At 38.4% G+C, this 22,264-nt stretch overlaps 2 protein-coding genes across 2 annotated transcripts in view; one reads left to right on the top strand and one right to left on the bottom strand.

Annotated features, from left to right (window-relative positions):
* LOC145991552 (anaphase-promoting complex subunit 13) overlaps nt 1–22,264 on the top strand; it is a 128,097-nt gene that overhangs the window by 8,756 nt on the left and 97,077 nt on the right. The gene's annotated exons all lie outside the window — the stretch shown is intronic.
* Nucleotides 272–14,353, bottom strand: LOC145991836 (uncharacterized). The gene is made up of 4 exons (XM_083127880.1): nt 14,226–14,353; nt 10,822–11,035; nt 8,846–9,031; nt 272–913 (listed from the first exon to the last, which is right to left on the bottom strand). The coding sequence occupies exons 1-4, from the start codon at nt 14,351–14,353 to the stop codon at nt 272–274; spliced, it is 1,170 nt and encodes a 389-aa protein (XP_082984006.1).

The raw sequence follows: 22,264 nt of genomic DNA, 5'->3' as shown, positions 1-22,264 counted from the left end.
TTTTTGCCAGTAATAAAAATAAATAAATTAAATATATGAGATGTGAAATAATAATCTTACTTGTCTTAGTTTTGGTCGTCAAATTTAGGTTGTGTCTTATCCGTGGACGACACGGAAATCATTGTTTTTTGTCGAAACGTTTCTAAAGTTATATCATAATATTACCTACCCATCGTTGCCAACCCCCATTCTATGGTCACTGTTATTTTGACGCAGGCAGACTCCGATTGGCCTAACGCCTCATGTACTGACATGTGACGTGCCATTGACGTCAGGCAGCGTTGCCATGTACGCGCATGTGCCTGTTGAGATTCCCCGACTGAGAGAACCTGAGGAGGCAAAGCTTGCACTGGTACGGCTTCTCCCCCGAATGGATGCGGAGATGCTTGGTGAGCGTGGACGAATCGGAGAACGCCTTCTTGCACATGCGGCAGCGGTACGGACGCTCGCCGGAGTGTGTGCGCATGTGCGTCGTCACGGAGGAACTCTGCGAGAAGCGGCGGTCGCAGATGGGGCAGCGGAACGGCTTTTCGCCGCTGTGGGTGCGGACGTGGGCCGTCAGGTTGGCGGCCTGGCTGAACGACTTCTGGCACTCGATGCAGCGGTACGGCTTCTCGCCCGAGTGCGTCCGGAGGTGCGTCTTGAGCGTGCTGGGCCTCGCGTACGTCTTCCCGCAGATGCGACACAGGTTGGTCCTCTGCTCCGGCTGCTCTGCGGTGGTCTTTGACGGGAAGCTTCGCCTGCGGACGGCCTGGAAGCTCTTCACGGGCTTAAACGAGGACGCGGTTTCCTGCGGCCTGAAGTCGGCTGTGAACGAGTACGTGGTGCCGCTGGGGTACGGTTGCGGGCTCAGCAGACTCTGGCTCTGAGGGTAGACGGGGGACATGTTCGGGGGAGCTGGCGTCCACTGCATCTGAAAAAGCAATGAAATAAATTAACAATGCATTCAGAAATATCCATAACCCTGAAAATACAGTATTTTTTACGCACGTATAAGCCGCACCCAGGCACGTATCCAGGAATTCCTTTCGGGGGGAGGGGTTGCTGAACACCATATTTTTAAAAGGTATAGATAAACCTCACAATTGTATGTTTAAGGCCAGTGGTGGCGATTGGCTTCCAAAACGGGAGGGAGGGTGCAAGGAAAGTTTACTTTCTCTTGGTAGTCAAGACTTAGCATTTAGAGGCCATAGTGTAGAGGCATAAAAATGCGGAACAACTATCCCCTAAATCGTCGCCACTGTTTCAGGCTGCCATTTTAATCAGAACATGAAATCCGAACGTTTTTCACTACTCTACTCCTTTGTAGCAATGTGTGCCGGAACCATCTGAATATGTGTGTTTGTCCATTTCTTCTCATCAGGCATCAAAACATCAACGGTGTCTTTGGGTGTTTTCACGAAGCTGTTACACATGCACAAGATGGACAATCCACTCGACAACAAAAGATTCAATTTGTGGGCTGCGAACTGGACGCAGACAGTTCTCGAATATTTCTCTCTGATTCGAGCCTGAACACCACTAATGTTTCTTGTCCTCCCATGTTTGCAGCTCTTATAAAAGCCTAAATCCACCAAATTGTTCATATTCAGTCCTAAGCACTCGCAAATGTTCAAAATTGTCTGTCACAGCTCCCGCAGTCTTGTCACATATCGGCACGAAACAAAGGAAGTCTTCTTGAATACAGCTGGATCGCGAAACAATTAATGCACAGTGAAAACCCAACACATCTACTAATGTTTCGTCTCCCAACATGAACAAATGCTTACTCATTTATCTCCAGTGACGTGCCCAAAGGAGGGTTGGTGAGGTCAGAACCCCATTTGACCTAGTATTCCTTAAAAAAAAAAGAACGCCAGACAGTAAAAGATGAGGAGTGACCAACAAGAATAGTATGCATAACCCCTCTCCCTTCTGAAAATCCTGAGCACGCCACTCTTTATCTCGGACAACTCACAAGAAGTTTTTATCATTTCATAGTGGAGACTTAAGTAAGGTGCGTTCTTCCTGCAGGTTTGAATATTATCCTTTATGGCAGGGGTTTCCAAACATTTTGGTTTCATGGCGCCCTTAAATTCTTGGAATTTCGCTAAAGGATGAAAATAAAACAGAAGTGTCAAGAAATGTGCTAATGTTGCAAATTCCTAAGCTCGCAAATGCCAAGATAACGGTACTGCAAGGAACAAAGAAGCAACAATCTACACTTTATGCTCAGTTGAGCTAATAGGGACTGGACCTACAGTTTTTAGAATTTCTCTTATGGATTCCAGTCACTCTTGATGTGAACTGCATTCAATTTTTATCTCGATAAGGTTGTTGTGCCATAAACATACTTTCAATTAAAAAAAAAGTGTTGGTGGGGATATTGGGAGCTTCAATCTCTTCCCGAAGTTTCCTCAAAATAATAAATGCCAAAAAGAGCATGAAAAATTAGCAATATCTAAATAGCAAAGCTGTCTTTTCCTGTGATATACTTACACTTAACACACACACGCATACTACACATACCAGCGGCGTATACTCTGGGTCATCTAGGTAATCGCAGATGACCCGGCTGTATTTTTTTTTTAAATATATATATACACATTTCTTTGCAATATTCTTCCAAACCAATTTCGATGCATACATTTCTTTGCTTCCAGCGCGCGAATGCTTCCAACCGTTTGCCGCTGAATGTCCGGGAACCTTTCTCCAGCCGGTGGAATGACGTTAGGGAATCTCACCCTGACGTCATTCCTGCCGCTTTCCTTACAACCCTTGGAGAGGAGGGAGGAAACACTGCTTCTCAGGCGCGGTGATTCCGTGCCCAGGGTAACCTCCTTCTTGTGAGAGTCCACCGGTCGCACTCTCAACCTTCAGAGCCTTTCTTCGTTCCCTCCGCTGAACTAGGGAAAACATACCCGGTAGAATGCGAAGAACAGGAAAATTGAATAACATGGGCAAACCAATTCTACGCTAATTTTCACATTACATTTGCTTCTGTCTTGCTGATTTCTGATACTTGAACATAAATTTATCAAAAGGAAAAAAATTAAATATTGAAGATGAAGCAAACTAAATTAAAATTCAAAGCTTAAGCAATTAAAGCACCTATATGCTGACTCCCCCCATCCTTGTATTTACAAAAATAGTGATTGTTTCTTCTCTCTAATCTTCAAAAGCAGCGAGAATACTTCTTTCACGGAACTGAATATTTTTTAAAGGGAAAGATATCAAAAATAAATTTTATATATATATATATATATATATATATATATATATATATATATTAGTTAATTTAAGTTGCTATATTCCGCCTCTTTAGATTAATAGTGATGAAGATGAACGAATTAAACATAAAACGAAAAAAACACATCAGGCACGTAGCCAGGTGGAGGACCGAAATCCTACAAATATCTAATTTAAAAAGTGTATAGTGGTAATTAATTTTACTTCATTAGCAGGATTAAACACCTTGCATAATACGTTGTAATAATCTGAGATTCATCTTCAGGACTTCTAACCCCACTGTTTCAACTTTATGTGGCGGCTGCTAATAAGGGATGATCCCCATCCCGAAATAAAATTCTGGCTCTGGCCTGCAATGATTCGAACTTTTAAAACCTGTCGTTTCGAGCTCGGAAAGGAATTTTTTTTTATCATTCATAGGGAATTTCATTCTGAGCCAGGAACGCAACAACAGAAGTTTGGCGCGTGAAACTGAATGCGTGTAGTTGTTGGCTTCGTGCTGTGCTTCGTGTTTATTATTTATTTAGGTGTTAGTGTTTGACGTGATAGTGCCGTGTTAAAGGGTAATGGATGTTATACAAGATTTGCTGGTGAAACCTTTTTGGAACAAGATCTTTTCAGGAGAAGTTGCAAATTGTTAATACAGGTAGGCCAGTGCCATCGCTTGAACTTATTTCTACACACAAAGACAAAAATCGGGAATATGTGAGGCATTTTCGCAAGCAAATTATGACAAAACACCATGGTTGACAGGAAGTATAAGCTTTGCATTTTTGTTGGCCGTGCTTACTTTTCGGGGCTGAAAAGAATGTATGGACGCGTGGCGGATACTGTAATATTTGCAACACTTGTGCCAAACATGAAAAATCCAAAAGTTACATAACTTCCTTTGTTAAGCTGCAATCTTTCGCACAGACACGTATTGACTTGCAACTGGACAAACAGCGTGCTTTGGATGTGGTACGGCAGAAGTAATCGGATCCTGGAGTAAGTTGAATTTTGCACTTAAATTAATATTGCGGGATTTTATTTCACTAGTGCACGTCTTTCATTTTATATTTCACAGTTTTTTTATATAGCTTTATAATACCGTCTTGTTTTATTATTTGAAATTCTACACGTATATTAAACTGCAATAACGAGAATTAATTGATTGTGGTCGTAGCAATAAGACAAACATTCCGACACAATATTATTAAATCCTATATGGATCCTGACATAAATTGCACGGAAACTTTTGGAGTTTGAGAATCAAGGGTCGGAGATTACCCACTCGTTAGAACCAGCATGCACCACTGACAGATACATATATGTAGTAAACTAAGCACCATGATCTAAAGTTGCGCTGTTAAGCAAAAGCATGAGGGAGAAAGAATGGGTGTAAGGAGGATGTAAAGCTAAACTGAGAAGCAACATGACCATAAATGAGACATTGGTGAAAAATTCTAGGGGTGTTGCGAAATATTTGTGGGGCAGTTAGAGGAGTATTGGGGTGCGTGGATATATCAGGGCGTAGAAAATTTTGTGGATGTTGGGATAGTGTGGTAAATGAGTGATGTAAATTTACTTACATTACACAAATAAAACTGCAATTTCAATGAATTTGTGTAGTCCTGTATGTTTCCTTGACAGATGCCACGTAATAAATGGTAGGACGAGCGAAGAAATGAGATATTCATTTGGAAGTTTGCTATTCAACTTTGAACAATGGCTACTTCGATGTACGGCTTAAGAGTGAGAGATATGCGATATTTAAACACACGAGAGAAACAGGACATGACATAGAGTGGGATGAGGCTAAGCAGATAGGAAGGGAGAAGAGAATGCTAGTGAGAAAATGGAAGGAGGCCAAGGAAATTAGAAGAAAGGTGAAGAAGACACAATGAACTGGAATGGGGGACTGAAGAGAAACAAAGAATAGAAGAAGGTGTTTTTATTTATTTATTGAAATTTCCAGTACAGCCATTTTAAACCGGAAAGAAACAACAGTAAAACAGTACACTAGTGTTAAAATGAACGCACGAAACAAGATAAAATAAAATAAAATAAAATAAACAAAATATAAATATAAACATAAACAAGTCGAGACAGTTCCAAGGTAAACATTTCACAAAAGCATTACTTATATACATTTTTTTCTATGTTGGTGATAAAAGATGGATATGAACTGAATATATCGGTTTGGTTTGAGATGACATTGAACTGATTTGGTAGCCTATGAAATAGTGAACGTTGAATGAGTGAGAGTCTTGGAGTTGCAGTGTGGAAAGTTTCCTTGCTCCGTGTTTTGTGTCTGGGCACTCTGAGGGAGAGTTCGTGGAGTGGGATGCTGCATCTTAGGTTTCCATTAATGATCTTATGTAGCAATTTCATATCTGCAACGTATCTACGTGATTCTGGAGTATTTATGTTTAAGTTTACAAGCAGATCTATCTTAGGTAGGTGCCTAAGGGCCGGCACTCTATATCGAACGATGGAGAGGAAAAAACTGAGAATATTTTCGATCTTGGGAGGTATGAGAAGGGGCAGCCATGTTCCAGATGGGTGAACAGTATTCTAGAATGGGGGACACAAAAGTTTTGAAGTAAATGGAAAGTGCTTTCGGGTTATGGATTTCGGTGAATCTGTAAAGTAAGCCTAGCATACGCATTGCCTTTTTTGTGATGGTTGATATGTGATTATCGAAAGTTAGTTTAAAATCTATGAGGATACCTAGATCTCGGTGTTGTGCTTCTTTTGTTAGAGTGATGTCGGTGAGTGTATAATTACCTTTAAGAATGTTTTGCTTCAATGAAATTGTTATGTAAGAGCATTTCGAATGGTTTGTGGTCAGTTTCCATCGCTTACACCATTCGGAAAATCTATTTATGTCATTTTGGAGAAGTTGCATGTCTGATGGCTGTTTTATTTCTCTCATAATCTTGCAATCATCAGCGAACATTAGAATTGTGCTTGAGATGGGGGAATTAAAAGAGGTCTGTGAGATCATCCAGATACAATACAAATAACAGAGGGCCAAGAACGCTTCCTTGCGGCACACCAGATATAACAGAAAGCCAGTTAGAATTAGTTCCAGGAAGTATAGCACATTGTTGTCTATTTCTTAGATAGTCTTTCACTATTTTTAACGTGTTTCCAGTTAGGTGTTAGAAAGAGTGGAAAGGACAAGAGAGAAAGAGGAGAGAAGGAAGAAGAATGAAGGAAAAAGAGCTTGAGATAAAGAGTCCAACCACGTTCTAGATGGAAGATAATATGTTTAGCCTTTTAGGCGAAAGTACAGTTGACAAGGGAAAGCCACCTGCTAGAATGTTCCAGAACAACTTTCTAATAGTCTGGAGGGGAGTAATGTTTGCGTATATATATATCGTCCTGTTTTGTAATTTGTTACATTTGTACTTCGAGCAGAGTCTGAAGAAGACCTTGCTAGAAGGTTGAAACGTTACGTTTAGTTTATGTTTTATAATAAAATAAATTTCTGCCTTGATCAGCATATAGTTTTTCATAATCTGAAAGTGTTGAGATATCATTTGACCCGAACGTGTATTACAGACTTTTTGTCTCAACTTTACACCTTGTTTCGATTTCGACGTGTTTTATTGGTTTGAGTTTGATTTTAAGACCACTTTATGCACAGAGGGCTAATCGGAACTGGATGTACAGTTTAAAGTGGGATTCCAACCACTATGTGCCTCCACCGATGATCGAAATCTGAAAGGCAAATGGTTTCAATCCGAGGCTGATTTGACAAGGAATCACCATAATTTTATTGTCGTATAACCCACCTTTTCTTCGAATTAAGTCGTATTCCATAAAGTGTGGGAGTTCCCTCAGTGGCCGAACGAGGGAATGTTTGACTCACAATCTCGCTACCTAAGGTTACGGGTGTGAGTTCCGGCCTAAGCATGGATATTACTTTTGTGATCTCCAACAATTTAATCTAATCACCATTCATCTTCCTCATCATCAACAGTGGAAGAAATTCTTAGAAATTCACTCCTTTTTTCAGTATGGGTTCAAACATGGCCACTTAATGAACTTTGACAGTTTTCGGGGTTATATATCTCAGATGGGTCCTCATGAAAAAATCCGAAATTTGGCACAAAGGAAGCCTCGTTTGGTCAATAAGAGGTAGCGTATGTAACCTAATTTGTGACGTTGCGGAGTAAGGTTAAGTTGCATGCATACCTATAATGATGAAACCTTTTCTTTTCATTTTTAAAAGTTGTGTTAAAGGAGCATCAGAACATATAGTAACATAGATTCATGCAGGGCTTCCTTTGTGATAAATTTCGATTTTTTCCATGAGGACCCATCTGAGATACTTAACCCCGAAAACTGTCAAAATTCATTAAGCGGCCATGTTTGAACCCATGCTCAAAAAATGGGTGCCTTTCTAAGAATTTATATTTTATTTGCAGACACCCTGCAGGTATGTCTACACATAAAAAAAAAATTAAGCTTTAGACTAACTCTTTCCTTTAAAAAATCGGGGCTTAAGAATCCAATTTTTCAAGAGTTGTTACCCAAATTTCCACCATAATTTTCATACTTAGGATGCAATTTTGAGCAAAACATACTTGCTTATCATAAAAAGTATACCTCATTACCTACAAAATTAGTTTTGTTTCGGGTCTCTAGCTATAATGGTTTTTAAGATATTAAGGTTTTTGTAAACTGCTACATGAGTAAAAAGTACCATGCACCATGTTGGAAAAATGGTCAACCCAGGAGAACAAAGGACAGGAGAATCTTTTGAATATTGATTGCTAGCTGATGCAAAAGTTAACCTCCTTAGACAATATTGTCCTTGTGACAAAAATTCGGAAGGCGAATTTAGTATTGTTTATTTCTCTGTTATGTGGATAACTTACAACGCGTTATTGTGCAATTGAGTATACGGCATAGAAATAATCGCTAGTATATTCCTAATAGCAAATCGTTGTAAAAATAATGAGTGTGCTTTAAATATAGACTAAGTACTTGTAATATAACACGATGACAAAGTATTTCCCGATTTTGACCGTTGCTGATTCACAAAATGCATCTGCGCATACAATACGTGGTACATTACATCATCTTGAACATTATTTATCTATTCCTTTGCAAAGTGGCTGTAATATTGATTTAATGAAACGCCAATACTCTCATGAGACGTCCGGAAGTTTACTCTTTTCCAACTTTCCTCGCCTTTTGCTCGTTAGAGGCCCCCTTTGACCCCTCACTACCCAAGGCTACTCCTCCCCCTTTACTACTGCTCTTTTACAATCTCTATCCTTTGCAAAGGTGCAGTGATGTATTGTGTGAGTTTTACATGCATATTCTAAAGTCAGATGTTCTCTACTTTTGAATCCACTATCGGCATAATTTGTTAATGAAAAAGCAATGAAAATCAAATAATCCTCCCAGGCCGAACAAAACGTCACATTTGAAATTCTACGCCAAAATGATATCTTAGCCTTCTAAAACCTAATCGTATCCTCCAATCCCCTCTGATTGGGGTTTCTTAAACTCATGGTAGGAGCCAGCCACTGGTAACTGCAGCAGCGGTTCTAAAAGATTCGAATAGAACTGGTTGGCAGACACTGTCCCCGTCATTAATAGTACAAGAAACACTCACCTGAGGGCAGTTAACCTGGTGCTGGAAGTTGTCCGCCATGTTGTATCCCATACCTGGAACTCCCATCGTCATGTTCATGGACACGTTGACACTCATACTCGGGAACATATTGTGTTGCGACTGCGACGGCGGGAATGTTTGATCCTGGTAATACTGTGATCCGTAGCTGCCTGTTGGGGACATCACCTGTGATGAAAGAGACGTTTGTGTTGGATTTGTTTATTTTTCCATCAACAAACTAAACCCGCCATGCTTTTTCACGTGATAAATTTGCTTGTCTGTTAGTGTAATGGTTCCTTATGGCATGATATCTTACCTCGTTTACTATTTATCTACTCTGACCATGTTTTTCGAAGTTGTGCCTCTTTTCTGATCTGTTGGTGAATTATTTGCTCTTTTACTGATTAAGATTGAACCTACAACGGACTTGTGAATTACTAATGATACCGATACAGTGTGTTAACGGCTGTTCTACCGAACTAACAAATGGCGTACTATATCAGTAACAAAATGTTAGGTGTGATGCCGAGATATGAGGCGACCTGTTAAAAATCGAGACGAGAACGAGACCAGGTCCTTCGAGACTTGTTAACATGAAACCGAGATCGAGAACAATTTGTGTAAAATTAAGTCGAGACTTAATGTCCGAGACTGTCGATACCGTTCCAGACTTTGTAAACCGTTGTGTATTACACTTGGAAATTTTACCTAATCCAACATTTCTTTATTACGCGACTTAAGTGGGCATACCAATCGGACATCTACCTGATTATTCTCGGACATGTCTTATATTTTGTTTATCGTAATTGCAAAGTAAATTAATTAGTGGCAACTGAGAACTTGTGCAGCGTGGCTGCATATATTCAGCATGAAATTTCGTTTTTACGGAGGTTCGTAGTATAAAACGTGGTATCAAACAGAAAAACGTTATTAAGAATGATGCTTTCCTTTCATGACTTCTATACGCTGCGGACGTTCGTGGAGTAGAACTTCGTGAATGTTGTTTATACTACACGAGACCGAGACGAGAACAAGATTGCCTACACACCTTTCAGAGTCTTGTTTTATCTCTTCTCATTACCATCCCTGGAAGATATGTTCTCTCAAAACGTAATGTTAGAATAGGTAAAGGGTAAACTAGATCGTGGATAGCTCCCACTTATGTTAACACTTGTAAAAATTGCCATTCATTAAATGTAAAAATGAGTCCTTTATTTGGTAAATCGCTCTGACAAATTTGAAATTTCTCTTTAAAGTATTTTTCTCTATTTTTTTCTTTTAATGGCTACCTTAAACATACTTTTCACAAACAAATCCTCTTCCTTCAAATCATAAATTTGCTCTCCCTTACTATGTAAAGAATTATTTGTAAAGGGAAATATCAGCCATGCACCTATTTGTAACTTTTTCTCTTTCTCTTCGTCTTTTCCTTCCTTTTCTCACATTCCTTACATCTCTCTCTCTCTCAATTTATCCACACACACACACACACACACACATATAGTGATTTTTATTTTGTAGGAAGAAAGGTTCCAGTACTCTTGTCTTTGGTTTATTATTGTTACTCTTTTCATTATAAGCATTACTCAAAATGTTGTGCTGTATGTTCGTAGATGATCGTGAATCTATGTAGTTGCACATACATTTATTTCTTTCGTTACAATAAAATATAGTTAGGTGTATTCTCACCTACCAAAAAAGGTGCCGGGACGGGGTATCGTACCGCCAGAGAAAAGCACTGTGTGTATATGTGTGTGTATGTATACATATGGTGTGTATGTGTCTTGCTCTTTCCTAGTTTTTATTTATCTTTATGTTTTTCTCTGCACGCATTCACACACACACACATTTATTCAGTGTGAAACACAACATGCGGGGAAATGGTCGGGGTATGTATTCAGCACTTGAAAACATTTGAATAAGCATCCGTGAATCTGAATGGGCATCAACGGACTGACAGCCGTGGTTAAACTCACCGAGATGCCCGTCTGGTGGGGCTGCGGATGGACGGTGTAGGAGACGGAGGCCGACGGCTGATGGACCTGCATCTGCGGCTGCGGCTGGGGGTGGGGGTAGGGGGAGAAGGTCGGGGAGAGCTGGCCGGGATGCACCACCGCGTGCTTCAGCGACAGAAGTACGTCTGCCATGTCGTGTGGCTGCTTCTCCTTCGTCCCCAGAACAGGAAACTCCCTGCAAGTAATAATAACAATACCAAAAATAATTATCGAATTGATGCATTACATTAAGAACATTTATAAAAAAATAGAGCTGGGTGTCCCTAAACGTGCAAGTGTATCAACTAAATTGGTACAGAATAAGGAAGACAAGACGTGTGTGTGATATTCTGAATGTCGCATTTTAGTATCTTTTGTAAAATACTAGCAAACCTTAGTTACCGAGGTATATATATTTTTTCAGTCGAAAACATTACTTTAGCCTTCATCCGTGACAGAGTGTTCAGCTCAGCTTCACTCGCTGCGTCTTCAGAAGTTAGATGTTAAAATCGTGGTCAAGGCATATGGATGTATTTTTGTGCCTGTCTCATCTTCAATTTAATCTATTCATCATTCATTCTCATGCAATAAATAGGAAAGCGACGTAAAACACAAAATAGAAATCAACATTACTTTCGACACGTCAATCCATAAACACACACACACACACACACGCACGCATGTCATATCTCTTACTGTTACAATGTTATAGGTCGAATTTTTACCAAATAATAAAAAAAAATATCCATTGAGAATTGAACGATTGTTTGAAGTGAACATCTTTTTTCCTACTGGTGAACAAGATATAAGTAGGCCTATTAATAATATAGTAGCATTTTTGTTATATCTCTGAGTTAATTTAGATTTTTGGGCCGAGATATAACGTTTTCATTTAAGTAGCTAAAAGCAATAATTTCGGATTTTCACGTGTTTTCGTTCAATTTCATTCTTGCATGTGGTTTGGTTAGAATAACAGCTTTAAAAGAACCGAAATCTACCCTTTATCAGTTTATGTTAGACTCGCTGATACAACAACTTCTCTACTGTCTGTATAGGTGCAAGAAGTAAAGAAGAGAAATATAAAAATAATGGCGTCCTCCGTGGCGGAGTGGTTATCCTAGCGCACTACGACGCTAAGGGTTCCGGGATCGAAATCCGGCCTGGGTATTGGCGTTCTTTGTGCGTTGCCTTTCATCAATTTCATCATATCATCTTCGCGATTAGCCATAAGTAGTAGAAAATCTAAGTAAAATAAACAAAACCAATTAATCAAGATGGAAAATATGAAGTGAGCACCGAGATAAGGATGCATTTCGGAGTAAATTTTCTAATGACTAAAAAGGACTTGAGTAAATGTTGAGCATAATCCAAATTATGCGGAAATAATTGCCTCAGCAAGTATTTAAATCAAGGACTTTTTTGTGTCTCAGTACGCTCCCCCCACAGATAATTTGTGCTCCCACTAAACGCCACATACATCCTGCAAGTTCAGCAACGATGCGAACGCCTGATTGGTATGTAACCCAAAATGCAGGATCGCTGAGCGGGTTTTCACGCAGGGTGGACAAAAGAGAAAAGTCTGCCACCAGCAATGATAGCAAAAATTTCAGCAACAGGCTGACAAATATTTTATAAACCTAATCGTTATATTGCATTCTATTATACATATTTAATTGTGTTCATTGACAGTGACCGCAAATACTCCCAGAAATTTACTTTGAATTTTTCTCTGCATAAAGTGAACTTAATGACAACGTTTGTAACATTGTTTAAAATTGCTTTTCGCGTGATACCATAAGCACAGATAAACGTATATAATACATTTATCTGTGCCACAAGTACATCCGTGTTTGAAATGCTGCGTAGAATTGATCCAAATGACCAAAGACAAAACTTCAGAAGAATAATTTATAAAAGGGGTGGTTGTACTATGATCTCAAGCGCCACTGGTCAAAATTATCAAATCTAGTTTTAAGCCTACTTTATGCTCAGATAAGCTAATTGTGGTGGACCTACAATTTAAAGTGGGATCCGAACCACTGTGTCATCTGTCTCCATTGTTATCAATCGAAATCAGTACTGAATTGATTCTAAATTTTTAAAATTATCAATAAATTTAGGTACAACATCCCTTCATACAAAAAATAATGTGGTGTATTTGACTGACTGTTAGTGACAATGCTTCTTTACTATTAACATGCAATCTCAATTGTACGTTGTACATGGTCTATCTTTTTGTTTCAACGTTGCGAGTGAGTACCTGGTCTCGTCTTGAGGTGAACTAATTTATTTTTGCCGGTGGTAGGGATCAAACCTACGACGTTCCTGTGATTTTACTACAAATCACTGTGTTTCATCCTCCGGAATGCTGTACTATTGTGCTTCACTTAATTTCTAATTTTTTAAGAGAGTGGACCATATTTGCTTCAATTCTACACTGGGATGACTTATAGTGTTTTGGGCCATTGCTATGAAGGCTGCTTCCTTGATATTCCTTAGTGTACGTACAATTGTGTTTTTTGTGTAGTACTGTTACGTTGTTCTACTGAAGTCTGTGTGATTCATTTCATGCATGTTTTGCTTTGACCTTTCTGTTTCATCTGTACGTGTGTGATTCATCTATCCTCTTGTCTACAGGGTGTCCTGATTCTCCTATGGAATGAATCACATAGAATTCAGTAGAACAACATAACAGTACCACACAAACAACCCAAAATTAGTAATAATAGCATAAGTGTAGCAAAAATTAGTACATAATTCCAGCGAGCGCTGTGAAGTAGTTGGTTAGCGCGCCGGATCTGTAGTAAAATCACAGGTCTGTCGTAGGTTCGATCCGCACCACTGGCAAAAGAAAATTCGTTCACCTGAAGCCTAAAGAAGAGGTGCGTTAGAATAAGTACAGTTTAAAGCACTAGGCAATGGATAATGTCGAATTAACATTCTATGTTAATGTAGAACCATTATCACTAACATTCAGAGAGTTATCACCATCACATCGGTGGCCGACCGCGTTGAATGCCAGTCTCACAATCTCGCTACCGAAGGTCCAAGGTTCGAGTCCTGGTGCAGGCATGAATGTTTCTTTGTGACTGTCCCTTCATTAATCTCTCTATTCATGCTCGTTGACGCGATTATCCAAAAGTGCCAAAAAGGCGGAGTTAAATAACAAATGCACAACGTAGTATGTATTTGTTGTGGTGTGAATTCTGTTGTTATTTAGATAAGAGCATTTCCTTTTGTTACTATTCTCCTAATTGTATCTTATTACCAAATGTTACAATTTTGACTTTATGGCGGGAGAGGAGAGACTTCCATGCCCCCCTCCTTCGGCTCCGTTGTCGTTGACACCTCTACATGCAACAAAAGAAAATGAAAAGTTGACTTACTTGTAAGGGTTGGGACTGAAGGGGAAGAGTCCTGGCGTCATATCCAGGTCGAGAGAGAAGGACCCCATGTCGTCGCACCAAGGGTCCAGCCCGAAGTGCGGGTTGTTGGGCACGTAGCAACCGTCCATATTTTAAATACCTGCAAGAGAAAAGGCATGGCTTCCGTTATTAAATGTTAACATGTTCTCAGGCTTCCCTCTCGCGGGGAAATAATGGTTTCCAGGGAGACGATTCCAACAGGTGATTGGCTGCGGATGCTGCGGAAAGGTTTCCCGGTTTCAAAACGAAGCTCGACAACTGATGCCGGCGGAAGATGAAATTTCTCTTCACAGAAACCGAGGGATGCTGAGGATGGTAATCAATGATGGTGGTGGAGGGGGGGGCAAAAGAGCAAGCAAGGACTTAGGCATGGTTGTCAATATGTCGAGCGTGTATCATACATGTTATGAGAGTGATAAATGTTTCTAGGACCGAAAATATATTCTTAATGTCAGCAAGAAGATGCACTTAGCGATAAAACCAATTTTATTTCCATCCTCATGATTCTCTTCTTGCTCGGCTCTTATACTATTCCATTACAATTCCCTACTCTATTGTTCCGGTTCGATTCGATTTCTCTGTACTTTTAGTCCATTTCAGTCCAATATTCTTTCCTCATTTCGATTCCTGAAAATTTCCGTAGCTCTTAATCTGATTCTATCCGATTTCCTTTATTCCTAAATTTTCGACAAATTTTTCTTTTGCTCAGATATCCTGGACATGTACTACAGTTTAAAGTAAATCCGAATATGCCTCAATCGGGAATCAACTCCAGAACTACTCGATTGTAAAACGACAGCGATAACCACTACCACACAAAGGATGCTCTTCCTATGTTCTCATTCGAATTATCTGCAATTTTCTTCTCCTGTCACAATTTTCACCAATTTACTTCGTACTTTATGCTTATCCCGCCCCAATTTCCTTTTCTAGTTTTGTTTTAAAATGCCGTTTTTACTTTTGTAGTCTAACCTATTAAATTACCATATAGCTTATTTCTATTTCTACAAAGTATTCTTAATTTTATTTGATTTCCTTTTTTCCTTCAGATTCCTGTCAATGGATTGTATCATAGGTGTAACTTGGCGGATGCAAGAAGGACAAATGCATCCCCCCCCCAATTTTCAGGCTTGGTAAAAATTTAAACTTATTGTAGCTCCGTGGAAAACTTTTCGATTCTGCCCCCTTCCAAAATATATGGCTCCCTTGGATTGAATCTTTCCCTGATTTCTTAGCATATCCTATGTATTCACTCCGATTCTTTCTAATTTTGTTTGTGGCTCTCATGTTCAGTAGACTAATTTATTTCAGATCCATAAAACTAACTAACTAACTCTCTAGCCTTCTTAAACCCGAAGGTTCATGGCTGCAGCAACACAGGCCTTCCATCTTTCCCTATCTTGATGGTATATACTCTTTTCCATCCCTACCGATTTCCCTTAGGTCCATCTCAACGTTGTCCCTCCATCTTCGTCTTGGCCTTCCTACAGGTCTCTTACCATCAGGTTTCCCAACAAGAATCCTGTAAACTCCTCTTTCCTCTCCCATAAGTGCCACATGGCCTGCCCACCTAAGTCTTCTTGATTTAATTATTCTAATAATATCTGGACATGAATACAAATTATGTACTTCTAAATTATGTAATCTTCTCCACTCACCAGTCTCCTCATCCCTTTCAGGTCCAAAGATTTTCCTAAGGATCTTATTTTCAAATACTCTCAATTTATGTTCCTCTTTCAATGTAAGGGACCAAGTTTCACATCCATATAATACTACAGGCAAAATTACTGTTTTGTATATTTTAACTTTTAGTTTCTTAGATATTAAACGAGAAGACAAAAGTTTATGAAGAGAGAAGTAACATGCATTTCCTGAATGAAGCCTACTTTTTATTTCCTCTTTAATATAATTTTCATTTGTTAATATTACTCCTAAGTATTTGAATTTGGAAACTGGTTCAAACGAGTTGTTATCAATAATTAGATTTTGATTATTACCTAACACTTGGTTTCGGCCTGTAAGCATATATTTAGTTTTCTCTTTGTAAACTTCCAAACCTATCTCTTTAGCAGTTTTGAAAAATATTTTAGCATTATTCTTAATTGTTTTCACATCATCCCCCAGTAAGTCTACATCATCTGCATATGCTAACAACTGAGTCACACCATTTAATTTTAGTCCTTCTTTAATTTCTTTTACCTTCCTAACAGCATATTCTAAGGCAAAATTAAAGAGCAATGGAGATAATGCATCTCCTTGTTTTAACCCATCATGAATTGTAAATTTGTCAGACATATTAATACCCACACGAATTTTACTTTCTGTTTCACTGGTGCATACTTTTATCATACTAACAAGCTTCTTAGGTATTCCAAACTCTACTAATATATTATATAGCTTATCTCTTTTGACTGAATCATATGCTTTTTTAAAATCAATGAATAGCTGATGGACATTTTGATTATATTCCCACTTTTTTTCAAGTGTCTGTCTGATGTGAAAAATTTGATCAGTAGATGATCTGTTATGTTTAAATCCACATTGATAATCACCTATAATTTCATTAGCATATGGGGTTAGTCTTGTTAAAAGAATGTTAGATAATATTTTATATGTTGTTGAGAGTAGAGAAATTCCATGGTAATTATTGCAGTTCATTTTATCACCTTTTTTAAACACAGGAACAATTATGGATTCTTTCCACTGTTGAGGGATTTCTTCTTTATTCCATATTAAACAAATTAATTTATGAATTTGACATATTAATGAATTTCCACCATATTTAATTAACTCAGCTGGTATTAAATCAATGCCAGGTGCTTTGTTATTCTTTAGCCTTTTAATAGCATCTTTAACTTCAGTCAAGTTAGGTTCTGGAACTAAAGGTTCTGCTGTGTGGACTTCATTTACTTCTGATTTATCTCCTACATGGACATTTAAAAGATCATTAAAGTAGTTCTTCCATCTATTTAGAATATCGCTTGGGTCAGATAGAAAATCACCCACCGTCTTTATCTTTTATCAAGTTTACTTTAGGTTGCCACCCCTTTCTAAACTCATTTACACCTTTATATAGATCTCTGATATTTTTATTTTTGCTGTTTGTTTCAATTTCGTTAATTTTGCTTTTCAAGTAATCTCTTTTTTTACTTCTAAACGTGCGGTTAACTTCTCGCTTCATTCTATTATAATTGTTTAGATTTGTATCATCAGAGTTATTTAACCACCTAAGTCTAGCCATCCAAATGTTTATTTATTATCGCTCCATTTTAGTCTAATTCCTTCCTTCTGCCATTTTCTCCAATTTCCTTCGCTCTTTTCTTTTATCGCTTCGTTTCACTTCGTGTTCGTTGAACCCTCGTGTCATTTCATCCCCCGTGCACTGCAGAAATCCTCGACGATGACTTAGCACCGGCTTCAATCGCTGGTCATCCACAACCCTTTGCTTTCTTTCACAACACGACGTTTTCCTCTGGCGACCCCCAGATGCGATCCTAATTGGACTTCCTTGTAGAGGAAGCCGCACGTGTGCGCACGTGCTAATTTTAAATTGGAAATAGTTTCTCTGCGAGATGCTCTCAAGATTTGACTCCTTACTCTTTGAATTTCCCGTAAATTTCAAAATGTCTCCAAACAATATATGCGATAGCTACCTCTACGCTTGTTTCTATTAGCGTCAACTATGACGCTAATAATACTGCACTACTAAAAGTTCATCATTATGTCTAAAGAATAAAAATAATGAACATCGCACATGAAATCCATCAGCTTCCATCACCTTGTATAGTCTGTATTGATTTTTGTTTCTAAGTTTAAAATTTGTTTTCTTCTTCATCCTCCCTTTCTAGATACACTACTTATATACAATGCAATAAGAATACTTTAACAATATACTACATGAGACATACACGTATTAATAGAAGGTTAAAAGAACATAAATAGCACCAACATGAATGAGAATTGCAAACTGAGAAGTTCGAGCAATTCATCCTATCGGTTCTATATGCTACCACTATATACCAAAAGTTTCGATTCAGTGAATCATACAATCAATACCTACCTAACATTTTCCTCTCACAACCAATCTTTAATGAAAACTGAACTCCTTAGGATGTCGTTTGCTATTTTTGAACTTTCATTGGCATACCATTTGGCTCGCCACTATGCATGCACTCTACTTGCTATTTTTAGGAATATTGAAAAAGTAGAGCGCATTTTTACTATTGTTGTAGGAAATGTTTTACAGCCACTTGGTGATATTCAAATGAAGAATTTTCCATAGCGTGAAAGGGGTGACCTTCTTGAAAGGCACTCAAAGGTGAAAACTTGTAAACCTGTTGTATTGCAGACTAGCAAAGCTCTGACACCCGTATCCACAGTCAGGATAAACTTCTGTGCCGTTGTGTGTAGCACCGTATTTTTTACATGTGTGTGCTGAGTGTGCAGCCTCGGCATTTATTATATCATTGGTGGGGCATCTGTTCGTCCCTAATTTGCATCCTCTCCGTGAAATATTTTTCAGTCGAGACATTTATTACATAAAATGGTTGTCTTCTATTTTTCAAGAATTACTTTTGTACCTTTATTATGCAACAAAAATAGATAAAAATTACCTCTGTACATTTCCTTCTCTTCGCTCAAATAGCCATTCATTAGAGGTTTGGTGAGTCCGAGAGCCACTTTATGCAGGAACATAGCTTTAAAATTCCCACCTGGGATCACTATCCGGGAATCGGCAATCAGATCACCTACGTCTTGGATTACGGTAACTTTTATTATAACACCATTAAGCCTTGTTTCCATGATATAAAAACTAAATATGCTGACCAAGGCAGAAATTTATTTTATTATAAAACATAAACTAAACGTAACGTTTCAACCTTCTAGCAAGGTCTTCTTCAGACTTTGTTGTCATGTCATGACATTTGTACTTGGTACAGTGTCTGAAGAAGACCTTGCTAGAAGGTTGAAACGTTACGTTTAGTTTATGTTTTATAATAAAATAAATTTCTGCCTTGGTCAGCATATTTAGTTTTTATAACTTTTATTATTGAAAGGATATAAATATTTTATGTGATAACGCACCCGTATTAACTTTAATATACAATGAAATAATGTTCCGGTAGGGATGAAGCACAATATAAGAAAAAAATGGAATTATTATTATTATTATTATTTAAATTCTAAAATTATAATAGGATATCATGTGTTTATATTCATTATATTTATTTTAAAGTTTATTAATTTTGAACTTTTTGAACAATTGAAATATCACATTAACCATGAAAGAGGTAAGGAACAAAGTGGTCATTATACTTATTTCAAGCCACATACCTCTTAGGTCTATAAGGTTTCTGAAGCCTGAAGTAATTGTTTACTAAGTTCAAATTTTGTACATGTTAATCAACAACTACATATCACGACAGAGAATAGGAAAAATGTATGGGGAAAATGTTTGAATCAGCAGCTTAGAATAGAGTGAAACATGTATCAAATTCACGATTCTCTTGTTAATTTGAAAATCTGTCTTTCCCCCGAAATTCATTTTTCTTTCAAGTTTGATGGCTTTTGGAATGAACTTCAGGCAAAACACGGATGGTGTTGTTTGCGATTGAAGACGCTACGGAACAAAATGGCCGACGTTTGCGTCAGAACCTGTCGATCAATATACGTCTCCCAAAGACGTTCATCACTCGGGAGTTGAAATTATGCAAACTTGCTGATTCCAATTAAAATTCTAGAACTATCCCTTCACTTCGATAATTTAAAAAGCCTATTTGCTTGTAAAGATTATAAATAATATAATTCAGTTTAATTGGTATGTTTGTGGAATGTTGATAATGAAGGTGTGCTGACATGTTGTTGCATTTACTATGTAAATGCCATATGCTACATAGGTACTAATCAGACCATTGGCATAGCGCAAGTTCATTTTATAATTGAAGGGCTATTAGTAGCTAACCGTATATAAATTGTTTTTTGTGTTGTGCTTACAAATTTCAGAATGGCTCAATGAGTCCAATGCATATTACATGACTTGCAAATTACACGCGAATATTGAAGGATGGCTTTTATTATGTTGTAATTCAATTATGACCAAAATGTTACTTACAATGTTTTACTCCCGAGCCCTTCAATTATGAATTAGCATTTACTGTGAATCAGAATCAGATTTCGCCAACCGCAATGGCGGGGTGGTGATAATAGCGAAGCTAGAGCTCCCATGTTTGAACCCTAGGTAAGCCATGAGAGTATCATTGTGTTTGTTCGATCACTTCATCTCGCGATTAACTCAAGAGGTAGAAAAGCTATGTAAAATAACCAAAAGGGAAAGAAAGAAAGAAAGATAGAATCATATTTCATTACATAAAAATTTACATCTGCACCTTTTGCAGTTTCCTAAAAAACCGAATCTAATATTTCTTTTTGATATTATCTTATTGACACTTTACCCACAAAATATATTTATACTTTATATAAGAGCCGTGGTAGCTCAGTTGATGTCCACCTCCGTGGCGGAGTGGTTGGCACAGCGCGCTGCAAGTCCATGGGTCCCAAGTTCGAATCCCGTTCGGACATGGATGTTTGTGTTTGTTCCAATGAGAATACAGGGAATATAGAGAAAATCGATATATGTGAAAAATTTAGAAAATACTAGTTTATAGAATACTACCGATTAGGGGTATTCCTTTTTATTTTTTAAAAAAAGAAGTTGGTAGAACATCTAGCTACCACGGTATAGACCGGGTTTGAATCATGGGGCAGCTGATCTGGACCAGAAATTTTTGCAGTCATTTCCCTGTTTCTGCGCGCTCTGAGGCCTGGGGCAACCCTACGGGGTAAGTAAAGGCGGCCGGGCGTGATGCTGATCACATCATCCCAATTGTAGTCGAGATCAAGAATATGTGGAACTCTACCTCCACATCACCCCGTATGCCTTCATGACATGTGTGCACATGCACAGGGGTACCTTTACGTTTCCTTTATTTGTTATGGGTAGGTCTCTATAATGCCGATTAGTGTCAAGATTCGAATCAAAATGCCGAAGTTTGCAAAACAGAGCTATTCATTTGCTGTATCTGCTAGAAATGCTCCACTATACAGTGGTTACTGCCTCACAGATGAAAATCTCAGACCGGAGGCTTGTTCGATTAGGTTTTGTTTGCTAACAAAATAACAAAGCAACCTTTCCTGCTGCTCTGGTGAACAATTACTTGAAAGTTGTAATCAATTTGATTGTCCTCCTCCGTAGGCGTTAAGGCGTTCACTCGTCTTGAGATCGTTCGCTGTGGGACGGCGTAGGTTCGAATCCGCTCTGGTTGGAATTTATTCGGCCTACGTATAGGGCCGGTGGCAACCCACCATCGTGAGGAAATTGGGGAGCTCCGAATGAGTGAGCGGTAACCCGGTCGAGAAGACCTACAACGGCTGGGGGTTCGACGGGCTGACCACCCGTCACCCCAATACTGGTCTAAGATCTCCACGCTATAACAGGTGACTTAGGAACAGTGTGGGAGGGAGACCAGCAGTCGGTAGGTAAGCCAAGGCTCTCAAAGGCTGTGGCGCTGTGGGTTATTATTATATCAATTTGATCATGAATATTTTTGTTTCGTCCATTTTAATTAAGGTCCCATGTTTGACAAGAAAATAATTAGTTTTAGTTTATTTTACTTCCCTTTTCTACCACTTTGGGCTAATCGCGAAAAGAAGAAAATGATTAGCATTTAATATTCTGTTTCAATAAATCCAGTAAGTGCGTCTATTGATGAGAATTATGCATAAAATAGAAAAATACAGCGATAATATAGAAGTTACCGGAGTTTAATTTGTACCAAGATCTTGTAGATAAACACAATTTCACCAGCGACGTCGATTGTTGACTTGGAACGTAAGATACGTATATGTGTGTGTCCGAAGAAGACACATTAGACAAAGGAATGGTCCAACTGCTTTAATGTCGAATCAAACACTTATATTCCGTTTCTATAGGCTGTACTTAA

This window comes from Lepisma saccharinum, chromosome 8 (assembly GCF_977018435.1).
Source record: "Lepisma saccharinum chromosome 8, izLepSacc3.1, whole genome shotgun sequence".
Classification (NCBI taxonomy): domain Eukaryota; kingdom Metazoa; phylum Arthropoda; class Insecta; order Zygentoma; family Lepismatidae; genus Lepisma; species Lepisma saccharinum.
This window is presented reverse-complemented; position numbering and strand designations above follow the sequence as displayed.

What these genes read in the sequence shown, in the direction of transcription:
- LOC145991836 (XM_083127880.1), bottom strand. Translation starts at nt 14,353, where the DNA reads ATGGACGGTTGCTACGTGCCCAACAACCCGCACTTCGGGCTGGACCCT. An exon ending in CCCACCAGACGGGCATCTCG is followed by an intron (nt 9,032 to 10,821) that starts GTGAGTTTAACC and finishes CTTTCATCACAG; the next exon opens with GTGATGTCCCCAACAGGCAG. An exon ending in ACCAGGTTAACTGCCCTCAG is followed by an intron (nt 914 to 8,845) that starts GTGAGTGTTTCT and finishes TTGCTTTTTCAG; the next exon opens with ATGCAGTGGACGCCAGCTCC.